The sequence below is a fragment of the Mercenaria mercenaria genome, chromosome 4, assembly GCF_021730395.1.
Source record: "Mercenaria mercenaria strain notata chromosome 4, MADL_Memer_1, whole genome shotgun sequence".
NCBI lineage: Eukaryota > Metazoa > Mollusca > Bivalvia > Venerida > Veneridae > Mercenaria > Mercenaria mercenaria.
This window is the reverse complement of record NC_069364.1, coordinates 9548710-9571641: the sequence shown is the minus strand read 5'-3', so window position 1 is coordinate 9571641 and position 22932 is coordinate 9548710. Positions and strand designations below refer to the sequence as shown.

General features: G+C 37.5%; 1 protein-coding gene across 11 annotated transcripts in view; it reads right to left on the bottom strand.

The window, feature by feature from the left end:
* Positions 1-22932, bottom strand: part of LOC123550949 (E3 ubiquitin-protein ligase rnf213-alpha-like) — a 163279-nt gene that overhangs the window by 65110 nt on the left and 75237 nt on the right. For all 11 annotated transcript variants that reach the window (XR_008370485.1, XR_008370484.1, XM_053540369.1 and 8 more), the window contains 4 exons: positions 18135-18190; positions 14971-15247; positions 14440-14544; positions 580-687 (listed from right to left, as the gene is read on the bottom strand). Coding sequence is in view for 9 of the 11 variants with exons in the window: in XM_053540369.1 (XP_053396344.1) it covers positions 580-687; positions 14440-14544; positions 14971-15247; positions 18135-18190 (546 nt within the window). In the remaining 2 variants the exon portion in view is untranslated. The remainder of the gene's footprint in view (positions 1-579; positions 688-14439; positions 14545-14970; positions 15248-18134; positions 18191-22932) is intronic.

Here is a 22932-nt window from a genome sequence, read left to right as displayed (position 1 = left end):
GCTAACAGATCTCACATGATTGATTTCTTTAGTTAAACGGTTAATACAATGTACTTAAGTCACCAGTAACCAATATGGTCAACTCCTTCCGAAGACTGCCAATTATTTTAGTTGGAGGATAGTGCAAGCTTTAGAAGACACTCCAATTCCTGAAAGTTTCCTGGTTTTAAAGCATACCAGGTGTAAAGCACCAATACACAAGACTCTATCTGTATGTTAATAATTTTAGTTAGAGGAACAGGAGTCCACACTTATGAGCCCTGGTTTAGTTGTCAGATAGTGTTATCATTGGACCACTGCATCAGCTCTCATTGGAGAACTGCAAACAAGTGATACAAATAGCCAATGGCACATTTTCAGTGGCGTTTCAATATGTCATATAGATGCAACTATTTATAATCTGTAAAGATCCCTTGATCAATCTCTCAGATGACATAGTACCAAGGGTTGGAGGGTTATTTGATATCAAAGTCATGTATAGCTCAAACAGCTTCTCTATGCTATCTATAACCATTGACCATCAACACAAAAACCATTGAGGAAAAATGAAAATTGTTTACGTCATGTTCCTTTACTCACCAGAAAAGCCGCTCGACTCATACATTCTTGCATACATCGGTTGTACTCGTCTACTTTCTGACAGTAAAGTTCCACAAACTTCTGCCTTATAAATTTCTCCTTACATACCTGTTAGGAACAAAAACAGTTCAGATATAACTAGAGTTGTCACAGGAGTGACGAATTATACCCACACAATATGGCCTTGTCAAAGAACTAAACCAATGTCAAAGCTGTCCTTGCTTGACCTTCGACCTCAAAATCAATAGAGGTCATCTGCTGGTCATGATTAACCTCCGAATGAAGTTTCATGATCCTCGGCCCAAGCGTTCTCAAGTTATTGTCCAGAAATGTTTTAAATGACCTTTGAAACCAAAAATAAGTACGGGTCATCTGCTGGTCATGACCAACCTCCCTATTAAATTTCGGGATCCTAGACCCAAGCGTTGTGACGTTATTGTCCGAAAACCGTTTAAATGTTTCTGGTCACTGTGACCTTGACCTGTGACCAGCTGATCTCAAAATCAATAGGGGTCATCTGCTGGTCATAACCAACCTCGCTTTCAATTTTCATGACCCTAGGCCCAAATGTTCTCAAGTTATCATCCGGAAATTGTTTAACTGTTTCGTGTTATTGTGACCTTGACCTTTGACCTACTAACCTCAAAGTCAAACATGACCTGTATTTAATCTTGTTACACCAGTGTACAAAAATTTAAGGTCCTAGACCCAAGTGCTCTCAAGTTTTCATCTGGAAACCGTTTAACTGTTTCGAGTCATTGTGACCTTGACCTTTGACCTACAGACCTCAAAGTTAAACTTGACCTGTATTTTATGATCTTACATCTGTGTACCAAACATTATGATCTTAGGCCCAAGTGTTCTCCAGTTATCATCCAGAAACCATTTAATAGTTCAAAGTCATTGTGACCTTGACCTCTGACCTACAAATCCCAAAGTCAAACTTGACCTGTATTTTATGATATTACACCTGTGTACCAAAATACATTTTGTATATGATCATAGGCCCAAGCGTTCTCAAGTTATCATCCGGAAAATGTTTAACTGTTCAGGCTCACTGTGACCTTGACCTTTGACCTATTGATCACAAATTTGAACTTGAACTGTATTTTCTAATGTTACACCAGTGTACTAAAAATTATACAAATCGGTCAAGCCTTTCATGAGTTATCATCCGGAAATCACAAAAGCCAACAGACCGACCGACCGAAAAGCTCACTCCTATATATCCCCCCATCCAAAACTTCGTTTTGTGGGGGTATAATAAATTAGTATACATTAAAAACATTTCGCACAGAATATATGGTAGATACTAGATTGTGCTTGTTTCAGAGTAAATCATCAAGTGAACCCAAGATGCAATATTTACATGACTTGAACAGCCACATGCCAAAGTGTAACTTCTGGAGTAAATGAGTGAAAGATATTTTATCTTTTCATGTAAAATGAATAAGTTTTTCTACTGTTAGCGCTGGCAGCTACCAATGAGTCCATCAGTACTACTTAAACAAACTTGATTTATAGAGGTCCATAAAAAGATAATACAGACTAAGTTTGGTAAAGATCCATCAAGTGGTTCCCAAGAAGTTTGTGTATTTTTTTACCATTTGTAGTACTAAAATCCCTTAGAAGGGTTCAATCAAAACTATCTGAACAAATTGAGGCATGCTACTGACCAAGTTCAGTGAAGATACATGAAGTGGTTAATGAGAAAAGTTGTTATTTCTAATTTTGGTCCTGGAAACAGCTAAATGGGGTCGATTTTATCAAACTTGTGAGAGGATCAATGCAAGGATTTTTTTTAATCAAGTATGGTGAAGATCCACCAACCAGTTCACGAGATAAAGTAGTTTCAAGTTAAAAGCTTATTCCAGATGAAAGACACAGATGCAGCATGATCACAACAGCTTGAACTTGCTGTACAATGGAGCTTAAACAATTTTTATTACAATCATCATGTAATAGCTGATAAAAACAATCATTTTGTTCAAACTTGCCTATCTCTTGCAAAGTTTGGGTTTGGTTGATAACATAGTTATTGGTTTCTGAAGAATGTTTGATGTCTGTTACTGATGAGTTGGTCGTGATTACTGCATCTCTGTATATCCGAATAAAGCTAATCTGAATACAAGATTCATGTTCGAGTCATGTTTCAACTAGAAATGTGTCCATGAGACACAGATGCCCCCACTACATGACATTAAGATGACAATTTTTCCCAGGTCATGGGGCACAACTCCAACAATACTGAATGAATCCGGATGCGAAACCCCTGGTGCACAACTGCACATGCTGACCAACATTCCTGTAACCTTTGGTGACTCTAGGTCAAATACGTTTGGAGTTACGCACGATACAACATTAAAATGACCCATTTTTAACTAAGTCAGGGGCTATAACGCGTACACAATTGAATGAATCCGGACGCGAAACCCCAGGTGAACAACTACATATGCTGACCAACATTCCTGTAAACTTTGGTGATTCTAGGTCAAATACTTTTGGAGCTATGCGCGACACAACATTAAAATGACCAATTTTTTACTAAGTCAGGGGCCATAACTCCTACATGACTGAATGAATCCGGACGCGAAACCCCAGGTGCACAACTACACATGCTGACCAACATTCCTGTAAAGTTTTGTGACTCTACGTCAAATACTTTCAGAGCTACGCGCGACACAACATTTTCGGAAGGACGGACGTACGCACGGACAAGAGCAAATCTATATGCCCCCCTCCACCCAAGTGGGGGCATAAAAAAGCACAGAAAATTTACTACCTTGACTTATTAAATAAATTTTATTACAAATCTTCCAAGAAAAAAATCTTGGCAAACCTAATTTGAATGTTGAAACTAATACAGACAGAAGGGAAGTACTATTAATTTTAGGATCTTAAAGGGAATTCATATAGTTTTTCGGGCGCATCTTTCTGTGCACCCGATACTATCTATAGAAAAAGTGAAGTCAAGTCAAGTCAACATTTGTTGAAACATGTGATAGACGATCTTAAATATGAGGAATCTTGTATTAAATAACATTTTTCAATAAGTTTTATCAGTAATCATGCCTGACATGTATCATGCAACTTGCCATTTGTGGCTGTGTTTTGACAGCGCATTTTAGTACAAAGACAGTATTGTTCATATAATGTTAGACAATTAACTTATAAGTACTGATAAGACAATATCTCCTTTCAAATAATTTACTTTTCAATTATAAAGGATTAAGATTTTTTAACTTCTAGCAGATATACATGTAATCAATTTGGTCAAGTTAGGCCATTTTTTGGTCTGAACAGGTGTTGTATTCAAGAGGTCTTAACATACAATTTAGCCTGGTGACCCATACTTTTTTGGCCTTTTTTATGTTCACAATACAATTATCTATACACAAGGAAAACAGAAAAAAAAATCTTTGAAACATTTTTTTTATCAAAATTAAAAAATATTCTCTGCTATGAGTATTTTTCATTGAAAAAAAGTTCACAAAAGTGAATAAGAAACAAGATCTTTTTTTCATATTACCCATCATTGTAATGATATTGTATTACAAATATGACTATGATATGAAATAAATACATAAACCTTATTGTGCTGTCTTAATTCATGTTTTTGTTGGTATTTATAAAAAGCAGAAAATTATGAAATGTTGAAAAACCGCTAGCAGTTTCAGCAACCATGGCAACAGTCGTGACAGTTGGTGTGTGTGTTCAAAACAATTTTTCACAAAAACAAGCTTGCTATATTTGTTCCTTGTTTTCAGCACAAAATTTCCTATCAGATATGTGAATTTGAAAAAAATCTATGAAATAACAAGAGCTGTCTCCATAGGATGACACATGTCCCCGATGGCACTTTGAATGAATAGTTATGGCCGATGTTAGAGTTTAGGACCTTTGACCTACGGAGCTGGGTCTTGCGCGCGACACGTCGTCTTACTGTGTCACACATTCATGCGTAGTTATTTTAAAATCCATGCATGAATGACAAAGATATGGACCGGACACGCCCATCAATGCACTATCATGAAAAATGACCTTTAACGTCTAAGTGTGACCTTGATCTTTGAGCTACGGACCTGGGTCTTGCGCGCGACACGTCGTCTTACTGTGGTACACATTCATGCCAAGTTATTTGAAAATCCATCCATCGATGACAAAGACATGGACTGGACACGCCCATCAATGCACTATCCTTTAACGTCTAAGTGTGACCTTGACCTTTGAGCTACGGACCTGGGTCTTGCGCGCGACACGTCGTCTTACTGTGGTACACATTCATGCCAAGTAATTTGAAAATCCATCCATGGATGACAAAGATATGGACCGGACACGCCCATCAATGCACTATCCTTGAACGTCTAAGTGTGACTTTGACCTTTGAGCTACGGACCTGGGTCTTGCGCGCGACATGTCGTCTTACTGTGGTACACATTCATGCTAAGTTATTTGAAAATCCATCCATCGATGACAAAGACATGGACTGGACACGCCCATCAATTCACTATCCTTGAACGTCTAAGTGTGACCTTGACTTTTGAGCTACGGACCTGGGTCTTGCGCGCGACATGTCGTCTTACTGTGGTACACATTCATGCCAAGTTTTTTGAAAATCCATCCATCGATGACAAAGATATGGATCGGACACTAAAATTGCGGACAGACCGACAGACGGTTCAAAAACTATATGCCTCCCTTCGGGGGCATAAAAAATACAGTGCAACCTCTGTAGAGCAACACCCTTTGGAAGATACAAATATTGACAGTTATGTAGAGGTTGTTGCTTTGGAGAGGTAAATTTGATAGTATATTTCAGCTAAGGGAAATTTTGATGATGCTTTTATAGAGGTTCTTGCTTAAAAGAGGGCCGCTCTGGAGAGGTTGTACTGTATAGGAATTCTCTTTAATTTTTTTTTAAAAATGCTATACATCTAATTTTCATTGCTAACCTTCACAAATGTAACAAAACTTTTCCATATTCCTATAACTATTTAGGCAAATTATGTTATCAAATGTGGTCTGATATTTTAAACAAGAGGCTCATGATGACCCTAGATCACTCACCTGTGTAATTTGAGCTACATGGACAAGTGTAAGAGATAGATAAGAAAGTAAAATACAAGTTAGCATTGAAATCTTTTCCCAGTTGTATGAACATGTTTCAAATGTCAAACTGATGCTAAAATATTAAGAAAGTAGATCAGTAGGTCACATTCATGATCACTGAAAGTCAGGTTTAAGATCAGTGTGCAAAAATGTATATGTCATCAAAATTTCAAAGCTGTATCTTAAAAAACAAGAAAGTATGTCAGTAGGTCACGGTCACAGTCAAGTGACCCAAATTACTTGGTGTCATCAGGTAATTATATTTAAACAGTCTAGGATATATGATCAGATAATTTTTAAGTGTTTTTCCTATATAACTCATATAAAAACTAAGTGACACCGGGGCGGGGCTTTAAATGAACCTTGGGTCATGATTTGAACAATCTTAGTAAAGGACTACTACACAATGCCACATGTAAAATATCTAAGTTGTGTGCGTCTCAGTTTAAGAGAAGAACACTTTCTTATATTTTTCCTATAGAACTCAACTCTATGTAAATTCAAGGGACCACGGGGTGGGGCCAATATCGACCCTGGGACCATAACTTAAACAATCTTGGTAAAAGTCCACTAGACAATGCCACATACCAAACATCTAAGCTAGGTCTTCATGTTTCAGAGAAGAAAATTTTTGAAATTTACAATTTAACAATATTGGGAAAATACGCCCCGCCCCCTGGCAGCCATGTTTTTTACCTCAATAGAACGGCTTAAGCAATTCTGGTAGAGGGTCACCTAGAGATCTTTTCTACAAAGTACTTTTGAAATCCGGCTAACAGTTTCTGACAAGAAGATTTTGAAAGATTTTCCTTTCGGTTGCCATGACAACCAAAGTTCTGCATGGATTTCAATTCTTTGTGCAATTTTGAAAGGGCGCCATCCAAGAATCATTCCTGTGAAGTTGGGTATAAATCTGCCCAGTGGTTTTGAAAAAGATTATTTTAGAAATTGTTGACACACAACGCACGACGGACATAGAGCGGTCGAAAAAGCTCACCTTGAGCTAAAAAGAACAGGGCCTTGTATCATTCACCTGACCTAGCTCTTAAACCCAGATAAGCTAGTATCTAATTTGGCCTAAATTGCACACAGACAAACATTTTGACTAAATTTTATGTAAATCATTTTGTAGAATTATAGAAATCATGTTCCAAGTTTTTAAATGATTTAACCTAGTTCAACAGTATTTGACCTCAGGTACTCCATTTATGAACTTGACCTAGATTTCATACAGACAAGTATACTGACAAAGATTTAGGATCATCAAGCTGAAAAAGTGGACTCTAAAGTATTGAAATTTTTTTCTATGATTTCACCTAGTGACCTAGTTTTCTCCCAAGTGCCTCCAATACAAATTTATCCTAGATTATTCTTACCAAGTCTCACGAAGATCAAGAAGAAAATGTGACCTTTACAGTGTTCAGTGTTTTGAACCTGAAATAGATTCCATACAGACAAATATTCTGACAAAGTTTTAAGAAGATCAAGTAGATAATGTAGCCTCTGGAGTGTTAACAATGTTTTTCTTTGATTTGACCTAGTTACCTAGTTTAAGATTTCATGTAACCCAGTTTTTAACTGCACCTATATTTCATAGAGACAAACATTCTGACAATCTTCTATGAAGATAAAGTGCACAATGTGGTCTTTAGAGTGTTAACAGGGTTTTCATATAATTTGACCTAGTACTTCTGATAAACCAGTAGATTTCATAAAGACAAACAATCTGACAATGTTTTATGAAGATCAAGTAAACACTGTTGTCTGTAGAGTGTTAAAAAGGTTTTACCACTTTTTTGACCCAGTGACCAAATTCAAAAGGTCAGATAACCCAGTTTTGAACTAAGCCTAACTTTCATACAGAAAATGTTCTGACAAAGTTTTATGAAGATCAAATAGAAAATGTGGCCTCTAGACTGCTTAAAAGGGTTTTCCTATGATCTGACCTGGTGACCTAGTTTAATATCTCAGGTATCCCAGTTTTAAACATTCTGACTATCTTTTATGAAAACCAAACTGAAAATGTGGCCTCTAGAGAGAGTAAACAAATTCTTTCTATAATCTGACCAAGTGACCTAATTTTTGGCCTCAGGTAAAATAGAGAAAAGTAGAAACTTCACAGGTCGCTCAACACAGCGGAAACGAAAATGTTGCAGGCTCGGTTTGATTGACCCTGTTCATGGACGGTAGTGGAAATGCATGCTACCGTCCACACCAGTTTTAAATAAAGACCTCAGATTATCCACTTTCAAACTTGACCTACATTGTAGATTTTAAAAAGACAAACATTCTGATAAAGTTTTATGAAGATGAGGTTTTAATGTGGCCTCTAAAGTGTTAACAATGTTTCCCTGTTAACTGACATAGTGACCTTGTTTTTTACCCCAAATGACCCAGTAACAAACGTGTGCAAGGTTTTATTAAAGGTAACATTCTAACAAGTTACATTAAGATCTGGCCAAAATTTCGACCTCTAGAGTGTTAACAGTCAAACTGTTGATGACAGCACTTTGTCTTCAGGTGAGCTAGCTAAACATAGTAAGGCAACCAGGTTAGAAAACAAGAGGGTCATTGACCCTAAAGCGCTCAACTGTGTTCAAGGCTTCAAGTGTGTTTGTATAAGTACAGAGTTATGTTTCTTCTGTGTTAGCCTATATTATATACATGTCACACACATGTTTCTACCTAGGGCAATAATATGAACAATTATGGTAGATATTCCAAATCTGCTATCACACGCCAAATATTAAGGCTCTAGCTTTATTAATTCAGAGAAGAAAAGTGACCACGCCCCCTGGCAGCCATTTTTTTGACGAATCGGAATAATTCGACCAATATTGGTAGATGGTCACACAAGAACCTTTTGTGTAATATAATTTTAAAATCGGGCCAGCAGTTTCAACACAAGAAGATTTTTAAAGTTTCCACTATATATATATATATATATATATATATAGGGAAAAGTGACCACGCCCTGTGACGAACATGTTTCTTGACGGATCAAAATAATTTGAAAAATCTTGGTAGAGGGTCACACAAGGACCATTTGTGTAGAATTACTTTAAAATCAGGCTAGCAGTTTCACACAAGCAGATTTTTAAAGTTTCCACTATATACATATAGGGAAAAGTGACCACGCCCTCTGGCGACCATGTTTTTTGACAAATTAAAATAATTTGAACACTCTTGGTAGAGGGTCACACATGGACCATTTGTGCAAAATTATTCTAAAATCAGGCAAGCAGTTTCACACAAGAAGATTTTTAAAATTTCCACTTTATACATATAGGGAAAAGTTACAACGCTCTCTGGGGGTCATGTTTTTTGATGAATCAAAATAATCTGAACAATCTTGGTAGAGGGTCACACAAGGACCATTTGTGTAAAATTATTCTAAAATCAGGCAAGCAGTTTCACACAAGAAGATTTTTAAAGTTTCCAGTATATACATATAGGGAAAAGTGACTACGCCCTCTGGCGGCCATGTTTATTGATGAATCAAAATAACTTGAACAATCTTGATAGAGTGTCACACCGGTGTAACGGTCAGATTTTCCCCCAGTCAGTTTTCCCCGGGGAAAAAATCAACCGGTTGGTTTCTTCCCCAGGGAAAAATCCAACCGGTTGATTCTTTCCCCGGGGAAAAAATCAACCGGTTGGGCCCCCCCCCCCCCGCAATTGGTTTTCTCCCCCCTGGTTGCGTTTTCCCCCTTATAACTAAGTTTTTGTGCATAAACAATGGAGAAATAAACAGCTGGTAGTTTTTTTTCTCCCCCAACCCCCCTGATTGTTTTTTTTTCTCCCCTAGTTTTTGTGCACAAACAAGGGAGAAAAAAACAAATGGTTGACTTTTTCTCCCCTCTTGGTAGTTTTTATCCCCCCTAATAACTAAGTTTTTGTGCATTAACATGGGACAAAAAGACCAACTGGTTGTTTTTATTCTACCCCATGGTTGTTTTTTTCCCCTAGTTTTTGTGCATAAACAACGGGAGAAAAAAACAACCGGTTGATTTTTTCTTCAATTTGGTTGTTTTTTTTTTGTGTATCAAAAAATAAAAATCGGTTGGTTTTTTCTACCCCCTGGTTGGTTTAATACAAAGTGAAGGGGGAAGAAACTGACTAGTTCCCCTCTTTAATGTGTATATCTGCCTGTCTGAATAATACATGGTGAAGGGGGAAGAAATTGACCAGTTGATTCTCCGCCCCCCCCCCCGTGGTATTTGTAAATCTGCACATCTGAATAATACCCAGTGAAGGGGGAAGAAATTGACCAGTTGATTTTTCCCCCTTTCCCCCCTGGTATTTGTATATCTGCATGTCTGAATAATATACGGTGAAGGGGGAAGAAACTGACTAGTTGGTTGTTTCCCCCCCCCCCCCCCCCTGGTATGTGTATATCTGCATGTCTGAATAATACACGGTGAAGGGGGAAGAAATTGACCAGTTGGTTTCCCCCCGGTATGTGTATATCTGCATGTCTGAATAATATATGGTGAAGGGGGAAGAAACTGACTAGTATGGTTCTTTGCCCCCTAGTATGTGTATATCTGCATGTCTGAATAATACATGGTGAAGGGGGAAGAAATTGACCAGTTGATTCTTTCCCCCCATGGTATTTGTATATCTGCACATCTGAATAATATATAATGGTGAAGGGGAAGAAACTGACTAGTTGGTTTTCCCCCTGGTATTTGTATATCTGCATGTTTGAACAATATACGGTGAAGGTGGAAGAAATTGACCAGTTGGTTCTTTCTCCCAATGGTACTAGTATATCTGCCTGTCTGAATAATATATAATGGTGAAGGGGAAGAAACTGACTAGTTGGTTCTTTCCCCATGGTATTTGTATGACTGCACATCTGAATAATACACAGTGAAGGGGGAAGAAATTGACCAGTTGGTTTTTCACGCCTGGTATTTATATATCTGCATGTCTGAATAATACACGGTGAAGGGGAAGAAATTTAAAACCGGTTGGTTTTCCCTCCCCTGGTATGTGTATATCTGCATGTCTGAATAATATATGGTGAAGGGGGAAGAAACTGACTAGTTGGTTCTTTCCACCTTAGTATTTGTATATCTGCATGTCTGAATAATACATGGTGAAGGGGGACGAAATTGACCAGCTGGTTCTCCCCCCCCCCCACCTGGTATGTGTATATCTGCACGTCTGAATAATACACGTTGAAGGGGAAAGAAACTGATTATTTGGTTCTTTCCCCTCTGGTATGTGTATATCTGCATGTCTGAATAATACACGGTGAAGGGGGAAGAAATTGACCAGTTGGTTTTTTCCCTGCTGGTATTGGTATGTCTGCATGTCTGTATAATATATAACGGTGAAGGGGGAAGAAACTGACTAGTTGGTTCTTTCCTCCCTGGTATGTGTATATCTGCATGTCTGAATAATACACGTTGAAGAGGGAAAAAATGACCAAGTCGGTTCTTTCCCCCCATGGTATTTGTATATCTGCATGTCTGAATAATACACGGTGAAGGGGGGGAAGAAATTGACCGGCTGGTTTTCTCCCCTGGTATTTGTATATCTGCATGTCTGAATAATACAGTGTAAAGGGGGAAGAAATTGACCAGTTGGTTTCCCCGCCCCTGGTATTAGTATATCTGCATGTCTAAATAATACATGGTTAAGGGGGAAGTAATTGACTAGTTGGTTTTTTCCCCCTGGTATTTGTATATCTGTATGTCTGAATAATACACGGTGAAGGGGGAAAAATTGACCAGTTGGTTCCCCCGCCCCCCCCCCTGGTATTTGTATATCTGCATGTCTGAATAATACAAAGTGAAGGGAGAAGAAATTGACCAGTTGGTTTTCCCCTAGTATTTGTATAACTGCATGTCTGAATATTACACGGTGAAGGGGGAAGAAATTGACCAGTTGGTTTTTTCCCCTGGTATTTGTATATCTGCATGTCTGAATGATACACGGTGAAGGGGGAAGAAATTGACCAGTTGGTGTTTTCCCCCATTGTATTTGTATATCTGAACATCTGAATAATACACAGTGAAGGGGGAAGAAACTGACCAGTTGGTTGTTTCCCCCCTGGTATGTGTATATCTGCATGTCTGAATAATACACGGCGAAAAGGGAAGAAATTGACCAGTTGGTTCTTTCCCTCCTGGTATGTGTATATCTGCATGTCTGAATAATAAACGGTGAAAGGGGAAGAAATTGACCAGTTTGTTCTTTCCTTCCTGGTATTTGTATATCTGCCTGTCTGAATAATATATAACGGTGAAGGGGGAAGAAACTGACTAGTTGGTTCTTTACCCCCTGGTATGTGTATATCTGCATGTCTGAATAATACATGGTGAAGGGGGAAGAAATTGACCAGTTGGTTTTCACCCCCCTGGTATTTGTATATCTGAATGTCTGAATAATACACTGTGATGGGGAGAAGTAATTGAGTAGTTGGTACTTTTCCGACTTGTTTATGAAGGTTTATTTGTATTAAAATGTCAGAAAAAATATTTTGGTAGTTATTTGTTTTCTTTCTGTACTGAAAACAGTCACTGTATGCTTGAAATACATTCCTATTGATGAAAATATTTAGCTGTAATGTGTCTATCTGAAGAATATGATTTAACTTTACTAAGTAAGAAGTGCCTGCTAAAGTCTGACTGAAAACATGACGGAACAGAATATGCCCCCATTAATGTCAGTCAGAGGTAACTGGGCAATGAATTGTCTACAGTCTGCTGTGACCTTCACTATTAAACATTTGACTCTGAAAAGGATAGTGTTCATCTAATAAGCAAAGACAGTCATGCTATAAGTTTGATGACACTAGGCCTAAGCATTTCTATAGTTAATGATTTGATACGCTTTATTATCTCAAGGTCTCTGTGACCTTGATCTTTGACCTTTAAAGCCCACATCCGATAAGGCTCATATATAACCAAAGAAAATGATCCTTTAGTGTTAAAGTGTCTGGTGCAAACATTCTTCAGTTATTCTGTTGATAAGAAACACATTTCTAGGTCAATGTAAGTATGATGTTAGATTGATGACTGAAGCACTGTAGTCTTGAAATGTGACCTACTAACCCCATGTACAGAAGGGGTCATCTGTTGATGCAAAATGTTCTATTTTATTTATGATTAAGTTTGTAGTCTGTTGTTCCCCAACTGGTTTTTGTGCATCAATAAGAGAGAAAGAAGAACACACTCTATTATTCACACATGTAGGCACATACACTTGTACATACTGGGGGAAAGAACCAACAAGTCAGTTTCTTCCCCCTTCACCGCCTATTATTCACACAATCATGTAGATACATACATACTAGGGGAAAGAATCAACCAGTCAGTTTCTTCCCCCTTTACTGTACATTAATCACACATGTAGATACAGTCATACATACTAAGGTGGAGAGAACCAACCTGTCATTTTCTTTCCCCTTTAGTGCCTAGTATTCACACATGTACATACATACAAACTAAGGGGGAAAGAACCAACCAGTCAGTTTTCCCCCCTTCATCGCCTATTATGCACAGATGCAGGGACATAAATACTAGGGGGAAAGAACCAACAAGTCAGTTTCTTCCCCTTTCACGGTCTATTATTCACACATACTTGCTAGGGGAAAAGAACCAACCAGTCAGTTTCTTACTCTATCACTGACTATTATTCATATATGTAGACACATACGTACTAGGGGGAAAAGAAACAACCAGTGAGTTTTTCCCCCTAATTTTTTTTTCATAAATAAGGGAGACAAAAACAGTTTTTTTTCTCCCTCGTTTATGCACAAAACCCTAGTTATTAGGGGAACAAAAATCAACCAGGGGTGAGAAAAAAACAACTAGTTGTATTTTTCTCCCTTGTTTATGCACAAAAACTAGGGGGAAAAACAACAAGGGGGAGAAAAAACCAACCGGTTGTTTTTTTTCTCCCTTGTTTATGTACAAAAACTTGGGGGAAAAACAACCAGGGGGAGAAAAAAAAACAACCGATTTTTTTTCTCCCTTGTTTATGTACAAAATCTGGGGCGGGGGGGGGGGGAACCAACCAGGGGGCAGAAAAAAACAACCAGGGGCAGAAAACCAACCGGGGGGGGGGGTGGAGGAAAACCAACCGGGACCATTTGTCTAAAATTATTCTAAACTCCGGCAAGCAGTTTCATACATGAAGATTTTTAAAGTTTCCACTATATACATATAGGGAAAAATTACCACGCCCTCTAGCAGCCATGTTTTTTTGACAAATCAGTAAAATTTGAACAATCTTGATAGAGGGTGACATAAGGACTATTTGTGAAATTATTTTAAAATTGGACCATTGGTTTAGAAGGAGACGTCGTTAGAATTTTTTTCTATTTTTAGCGGTGGCAGCCCCTATGTGCAACCAAGCGGAACCGTTTCAATAAGTTTGGTAGTGGACCACCCTAAGAACATCATGGCCAAGTTTCATCAAAATCCATTCAGTGGTTTCGGAGAAGATGTCGTTTAAACACAAATGTTGACGACGGGCGACTTTACACACGCATGGACGGACGCACAGACGACGGACACAACCTGATCACAATACCTCACCATGATTACTTTGTGCTCAGGTGAGCTAAAAACATCAAACTTTTATTTTAATATGGATCAAGCACTAAGCGAATATGAGTACGTATAAAATTTCCATAGCATGACCTGAAACAAGTGACCTTAATCAGATTGACCACTTTTGAAACATTATGACTAGCCAGATGGTCAGTATGTTCTTTCATAAACTAAGTCTTACTTTACGCTGTAGATTCTGCAATAGTCCTTCTGATATAATTTTGTTCCATGTATTTCCGACATCTTCAGACTGCAGGACAACTGGGGCGAATACACCGTTCCAAACCTAAAAATATGTAAGACTGACATTTGAACAAAATCAGTGACGAAAACAAAAGATAATTTTGAAAAGTCTACAAATTTATTCCTGAAAACATTGTTAACAGATTGACTGAAAATATTAATTCGTAAATTATCACCTTAAACAGTTTAGTTGAAACTAGAATTGTGTCCATAAAACACCCCATATACTCTGCCATTCCTTTATATATCAAACACTTTTAAAGGACATAACTGCAGTAAAAATGTTCAAAGAAAAAAATCCGTCCTTTATATTCATCTGCACATCAAGCTTGTTCATCTGTAAACGTTTTGAGAAAATCAGGCTAATAGCGAGGGAGGGGTTGGACACATAAGACTTTTCTCTATATTCCATAAGGTCAGTATTATCACGTAGTATGTGTCTGACATCAAAGGTTAAAAGAATATTTACATTTAAAATGTCTTCCATTTCTATATGCCATCTTTGGTAAGTTTCCACCAATCTAACTACATCTTTTGCATTTTCTCTCAAGACATTGCTATGGCCTTTTGCCTCTTTGTCTTGTGTTTTTTGTTCTGCAACTACTCTGTCGTACATGGCAATGCAGTGAATGAAAGCCTGGGCACAAAGCTGTATTGTACCTAACCGTTTGTTTTCCATGCTTCTCTTCAACATGTGGGATGCAATGATGTAACACATTGTCCAGCGTGATAAAACACAATCTTCACTGAAAAGAGTAAACCTTTATCATACTGTTTCAGATATCCAGATATAAATCTCTTTCAGAATAGACACATTTTCATATACATACTGTGAATTCATTAATTTTTGTGGGGCACCAATTTTCGTGGAGTTCTTGGTTGAGTCAACCCACGAACTTTAATTCAAACGAACAAGTAAAATTCCAATTCATTTCGTTCAAAAATTGAAATCTATGAATTCATATCCCCACGAAATTGCCGTTTTGACCAAAAACCACAAAATGTCATGCCCAAGAAATTAAATGATTTCACAGTAGAGACATATCTGATAATGCAAAAAAAAAATCTCTCTGCTCTTGAATGTATTAAATTTATTATTTCAACATCAGCTAGATGGTTATTTAGCATCACTGATCTACTGGAAGTATGGAACAAATGCAGGGCTTCATTCAATCAAATTTCTAGTTAAAATCTGCTTACTGATTCACTTACTTTACTAGTCAAAACCAATATTGTCTGGTTGATTGGCAAAACTCGTTGCAACATAGTTCTGCATGTTCAGATCAATTAGATTTTGATCCAACAAAGTTCTGCAAACAAATTAGAAATATGTCCAAGGACATATGAATGTCCTTTCTATGTGATGACAGAGAAGTGTGTGCCCCTCATTTGTTTGTTTGTTTTAAATTAAGTTTTAATGTAACAATGGGAAGTTAACCTAGCCAGTGTTTCTAAATTCAAGTCAATTAAATTATCAACAGAGAACATACATCTTGTCCAGAAATCAAATTCACAACCCCATGATCCATAGGGCTGTCCTCTCCCTACTGACCTTAGACTGAACCCCCAAAGTACGACCTTGACCATTGAGCTTGGGGTCTAAGTCTTGCAAGGGACATGTCGCCTTGTTATAGGGAATGAGGACAAGGCAAGATATTTGGACCTCTATATGTGATGCTGACCTTTTAACCAGTCACAGATTTGGAAACATGAAACATTGTCTTGATATGAAGAATGTTTGTGTCACATTATTTGATTATCCATCTATGTATACTGAAGTTATACACCTCATAAAAACTAAGAAGTAAAATATTTTACCTCCAATTTTGACCTTGAACTTGGAGTTAGGGGTACATGTACATGTCTTGCAAAAGGCTCATTATCTAGTAATTGTAAATGTTTTAGCCAAGCTCTTTTGGTATCCATACATCCATACAAATTTAAGTGTATAAAAACATTAACCTGAAATTTGAAACAGAACAAGGAGCTGCGTTCAATAAACGCTTGATGCCCCCAGTGGCATCCTTGTCGACAGATTTTGCACCTAAGTCCAAAACGAGGTCAAGGTCAAACTGAGGTCAGGTAATGTTTGAACATGAGGAATGGTCACAGTTTACATCTGTATTAGTATCAATTCATTCTTGTAAGGGGTATTGATGCTAGACAAAACGGTCCCATTTGGTTAACCAAGAGATGGCCCGTATAAAGTAACCTAAGTCCAAAATGAGGTCAAGGTCAAAGTCAAATTGAGGTCAGGTGATGTCTGAAGATGAGGAATGGTCACAGGTTACATCTGCATTAGTATCAAGTCATTCTAGTAAGGGGTATTGATGCTAGACAAAACGGTCCCATTCGGTTAACCTCTTATGGACGGACGAACGAACAGACGGACAGGACAATCACTATATGCCACCCACATCAACAGATGCTGATGAGAAAAAAAATGATCATCTTTCATGAAAAACTGGTGATTGCGTTATTGACCTTGTGTCATATGATTTTGGTGAAGATGTAGAACTATGTTAAGTTTGAATCAAATCCATTTTGTAATAACCAAGATAGAGTGAAAGTACATCAAAACATTAATCTGAATTATTACGCAAAAAGGTGGCTTAATTTATGAAATATTGGTGTGAGAATTATGGCACTTAAGTCAGCTTATGTAGGTGATGATATGAGACAAATGATTTAGGTTTGAATCAAATCCACTTAGTAACTAGAAGGTGTTTTTGTCACAAAAACATATGTCCTCCCGCCTATGTATACCTTTAGCTCTGCCGACCATTTTGTGCAGCGAAGTGGAACATGTCAGCAATATGCACAACTAGGCCCATAAACAGACTCAATCAAACCGAGTCTGCAATTTTCACTGTTTGCCTTGCTCTCGGTGATTCCGAGGGATCTAATTTCCAGATTTTATTTTTGGTACTGATCACTCCTGTGATGTTTCATTGAAATCCAGCCAACAGTTTGATCTGTGAAAGCCGGACAAGATTTTTCTATTTTTAGCTCTGGTGGCCATTTTGTGCAGCACAGCAGAACCTGCTGGCATTATGCAAAACAAGGCTTGGTACTGATCACTCCTATGATGTTTCGTTGAAATCCAGCCAGCAGTTTGACCTGTGAAAGCTGGACAAGATATTTCTACTTTTAGCTCTAGCGGCCACTTTGTGCAGCGCAGTGGAACCTGCCGGTAACATGCACAACTAGGCTTGGTACTGGTCACTCCTGTGAAGTTTCGTCGAAATCTGGCGAGCAGTTTGACTTGTGAAAGCTGGACAAGCTTAAGGCGGATGGACGGACGGATGGACCGATGGACGGACAGACGGTGAAGGCAAAAACAATATGTTTCCCCCACGTAAGCAGAGACATAATGATGCGCGAGTTATGGTCTCTGTGTCATATAATTTGGGTGATGATGAGGTTCAACTACCTTAAGTCTGAAGGCAACTAATCAAGTAATAAACAAGATAAAACATTAACCAAGGTACAGATGCAGATGTGTGGAGGCCAATGCCTGATCAAGTAGAATAGCTCTCCATATACTTTGTATACTTGAGATAAAAATTGTGTAGCCATTTCAGGATAGTGTAAGTCACAGGCTATTACAACTAAAACTATTTTATCACTAACCTGAAGAAAGTTTCTTGCAACTGCTTCAGCAATGAATCTATACATCGGTGGACAGTCTGAAACAGTTTGTTCATGCGTGTAAAAGATAAATACTGTAGGAAACGTTTTCCTATAATGTTTATTACGGTAAATCTATAGTGCAGTTAATAAAATATGTCTTAAACTAGAGGTTGCTTTAAAACAAAGTGCCGCTTCATTTATTAAAATAAATGGTAAATGAATTAACATGCAGTATGTGGTCATAGAGCAGAGGGAGAAAGACAATAAAAATGTACAACAGCACAATGTTTGCATCATTTGAGGTCCTCTCCTATTAAAATGCAGTAAAAAAATTCTTGTTTAGTTTTAATGTGACTATTTTTAGCTCTAACCATTGGCACCTATTTGAATATAACTGAAGGTATAAATCAATCTTAGGGAAGGGTAGAAGGGAGATCAGAACCAGGTCATTCACTCCAGGAACATTTTTGAAAAGTATTATGGCTTTCTGCATTTAGGGGACTTCTGAATACATTTTAACAATAATTACACGGAAGTGCTGGTCTGAGGCAGTAAGTTAAAACTAAGATAGATCTCAACAAAGGATTAAAAACATAAATATATTGAAGTAAAGTACAGTGGTCAACTGCTCAACAAAAACCAAGAATAGGGCTGGACTGCAAGAGGCCAAGTGGACCGAACGGTTTCAACAAATTAGAGAGAGGATCATAAAAGAATGCTTGACAATAAGTTTGATGATGATTCATCAATTAGTTCATGAGAAAGAGCCGTTTAAAGTTTTCTTTCAATTTTTAGGTACAGCGGCTACTAAATGGGGCCAATTGATTTGACATGCCATTTGAATAAAATTGGGAGACCTTATAACGATATACTACTGATCAAGTGGTCATGAGAGGAAGTCAAATAAAAATATTTCTATTTCAACCTCCAGCTGACCCTGAAGAAGATCAATCAAGTGGTGCTTAAGACATTGTTTACATGTTTATCTATTTTTAGCTTCAGTGGACCATAAAAGTGACACAATTTGAACAAGCAAATTCGATGAATTGGTATCCCCAGACGAATCGGTTTGTGTTGAGGAATGGCAAAGAAATACATGTATTTCCGGCAAAAAGTTAATGATGTTACTAAGATGCAAATAATTTCGTTACATTTGAATTTTAATTAATTAATTAAAGGAACAGAATTCTGGAACTTGGGTGGTGATGGGGAAGGGGGATTTACAATTTCACATGTTGATAAATATTCAAGAAAGGTTTGAAAATTAAAAAAAAAAAATTGGGAGGGGGGGGGGGGCGCGTGGGGGGGGGGGGTTGGGGGTGGGGGGAGGGGGGGGAGGGGGCAGTGACCGGGTAAGGGTACAAAACTTCACATATTGATTATAAATTTTGATGGAAAATAAACAAGAGCTGTCACAGGAGACAGCGTGCTCGACTATTTCGATGCCGGATAGTGAAGCTAGGCACATCTGAGGAAACTGGAGCTGTCACTGGAGTGTTTATTAACTCCAATGGTGAATGAAGATATTGCACAATTGCCCGAGTCTGTGTCAAAAATATTAAGTAATAAGAGAGGTACAGATAAAGTGTATCAAAACACCACATAAGTATAGCCTAAGCAAAAAGAGGGCATAATTAATAAAATATTGGTGCAAGAGTTAAGCATCTTGTGTCACATTATGTGAGTGATAATGTGGAACAACTACTTCAAGTTTGAATCAAATGCATTTCATAATAACGGAGAGATAGTGCAAATGCATCAAAATTAACTTTAGATTCTAAGTAAAAGGGGCATAATTCATGAAACATTAGTGCCAGAGTTATGCACCTTGTGTTAAATGGTGTGCGTGATGATGTTGAACAACTATTTTAAGTTTGAATCAAATCCATTCTGTAATAACAATGATAGACTGAAAGTGCATCAAAACTTTAACATAAAATTCTAAGTAAAAAGGGGGAATAATTCATGAAAACTTGGTGCCAGAGTTATGCACCTTGTGTCAAATGATGTGGGTGATGATGTTGAACAACTAGTTTAAGTCTGAATCAAATCCATTCAGTAATAACAGTGATAGAGCGAAAGGGCATCAAAACTTTAACCTGAAATTCTAAGTAAAAAGGGGGAATAATTCATGAAAACTTGGTGCCAGAGTTATGCACCTTGTGTCAAATGATGTGGGTGATGATGTGGAACAACTATTTTAGTTTGAATCAAATCCATTCAGTAAAAACAGAGATAGAGTGAAAGTGCATCAAAACTTAACCTGAATTCTAAGTAAAAAGGAGGAATAATACATGAAAAAATTGTGCCAGAGTTATGCATTTTGTGTCATATGATGTGGGTGATGATGTTGAAAAATTATTTTAAGTTTGAATCAAATCCATTCAGTAATAACAGAGATTGAGTGAAAGTGCATAAAAACTTTAACCTTAAAAACTAAGTTGAAAGAGGGGATAAATCATGAAATATTGGTGCCAGAGTTATGGCCTATATGCCAGATGATGTGGGTGATGATGAGGAATAACTATTTCTATAACTATAACTAAGTTTGTATCAAATCCATCAAGTAATTACAGAGATAAGTTGAAAAAAGCGAAAGTGTAAAAAAAACTTTAACCAAGGTGGGGACGCGGAAAGACGCCGACGCCACGTCGAGTAGGATAGCTCTCCTTATACTTCGTATAGTCGAGCTAAAAATGAAAAAAATCGAATGTGGGGTTGGGGGTGTGGGAGATGGTGTATGATCGGGGTGGTGGCGGGTGGTGACCAGGACTGTTGTGGGTACAAAACTTTACATGTTGATAATAAATATTGATGGAAAATCAATCGATATTTTTTTTTTTTGGGGGGGGGGGGGGGGGGGGGGGGGGGGGTGGGGGTTACATGATCGAGGTGGTGGGGGTGACTGGGTGGAGTAGCGAGGTGGGGGGAGGGTACAACCTTGAATGTTGATTAATATTCATGGAAGGTTTATTTTTATTAAAAAAAGAAATAACAAGAGCTGTCCGTAAGACAGGGGATTTGACAGTAAAATTAATATATATATCTGAATAAGAGACCTCTACTATAAAAGAAAGATACACCAAGGGGCATAATTCCATCAAATACACAAATTAGAGTTATAAGGATTGTTACAACAAATGCAAATGATGATGGTAAAGATATATTTTGAGTTTCAAGTCATTATCTTATACAGTACCAAAGTTATGCTCAGAAAACTATGTTTGTTAAACAAATTAAGTATAAAAGGGGCATAATTTGGTAAAAAATACAAATCATGGGAATTGTTACCACACATGCAGATGATGGTGATAAAAATACATTTTAATTTTCAAGTTTTTATCTTATATTGCATTAAACTAATATCCAGAAAGCGAAGAAGTTTAAGTACAGAAGGGGCATAATTCTGTCAAAAATACAAGTAGAGTTATGGGGTAAGTAACCAAACATACAAATGATGATTATAAACAAATATTTTTAATTTCAAGTCATTATCTTTTAAAGTACCAAAGATATGTCTATTAATAAAGCTTTCGAAAAAATTTAACATGAAAATAATTCCAACTATAACTCATTTGTGACCTTGACCTAGGGTATAATTGGCCCAGCCCCTGCATATACTATGTTTGTATACTGAACAATGTTTATGTAAAGTTACAGTAAGATATAAGCAATAGTAACAAAGATATGACAGAAAAACAAAGATTGCCGAAAAACTTTAACCTTAAAAATAAACTAAGAATAACACCTTGGTGACCTTAGATATAATGGGCCAAGTTCCAGACTTACTTTGTTTGCATACTAGACCATGTTTATGTGAAGTTCAGTAAGGTATAAGCAATATCAATTAAGATATGACAGAAAAACTTTAACCTTGAAAATAACCTAAGTATAACAGCTTGGTAACCTTGACCTTGGGTATAATGGGCTCAGCCCCTACACATACATAGTTTGTATACTGGAAAATGTTTATGTGAGGTAACAGTAAGATATAAGCAATAGTAACAAAGATATGACGAAAAAACAAAGGTTGCCGAAAAACTTTAACCAAGAAAGGTCACGCCGACGCCGGGGCGAGTAGTATAGCCCCCTCCCCTATTCTCCGAATAGTGAAGCTAATAAATTGTGGGGTGCGGGGGTGGAGAGTGGACGGGTTACGGCCATGACGGTGGGGGTGACAGGGTGGGGGTGACCATGTGTGGGTACACAACTTCACATGTGGTTAATAAATATTCATAGAAAAAATGATAGAAGTACAATGAAATTTTACCAATTGGTTAGTTTTTTATGCACAAATATGTGGATCTTTAAACAATTAAAGAGCAATAACTCTAAAGTTACTAAAGAGATCCTCACAAAATTTAGTGTACACTACCACATTATAGTGATCTTAGACTAGATTTAATTCAAGTTTCATAGTTTTAGGTCAAATATGTCACAAGTTATGAAGCAAAAATTGTCATATTTATAGTACCCTATATAATTAACACTAGAAACTACTAAGGACAATAACTCCGGCGTTACTTGGGCAATCTGACTGAAACATAGTGGTGAACATGTATATGAAGTTTTATTTAAATATTCCAAACCACTTCCTAGATATAGCTCCGGTCGGACGGACGACGCCGTAACTATATCCCTCCACCTTCAGCTTCAGCGCGGGATAATAAATTTGGGAGAGAGCATTTCAATAATGCTACAGACCAAGTTTGATGAAGATCCATCAAGCAGTTCATGAGAAGTGGTTTAAAAATGTTCTATATTAAATTTAGCAGCCCCTAAGTGGGGCAAAGTGACC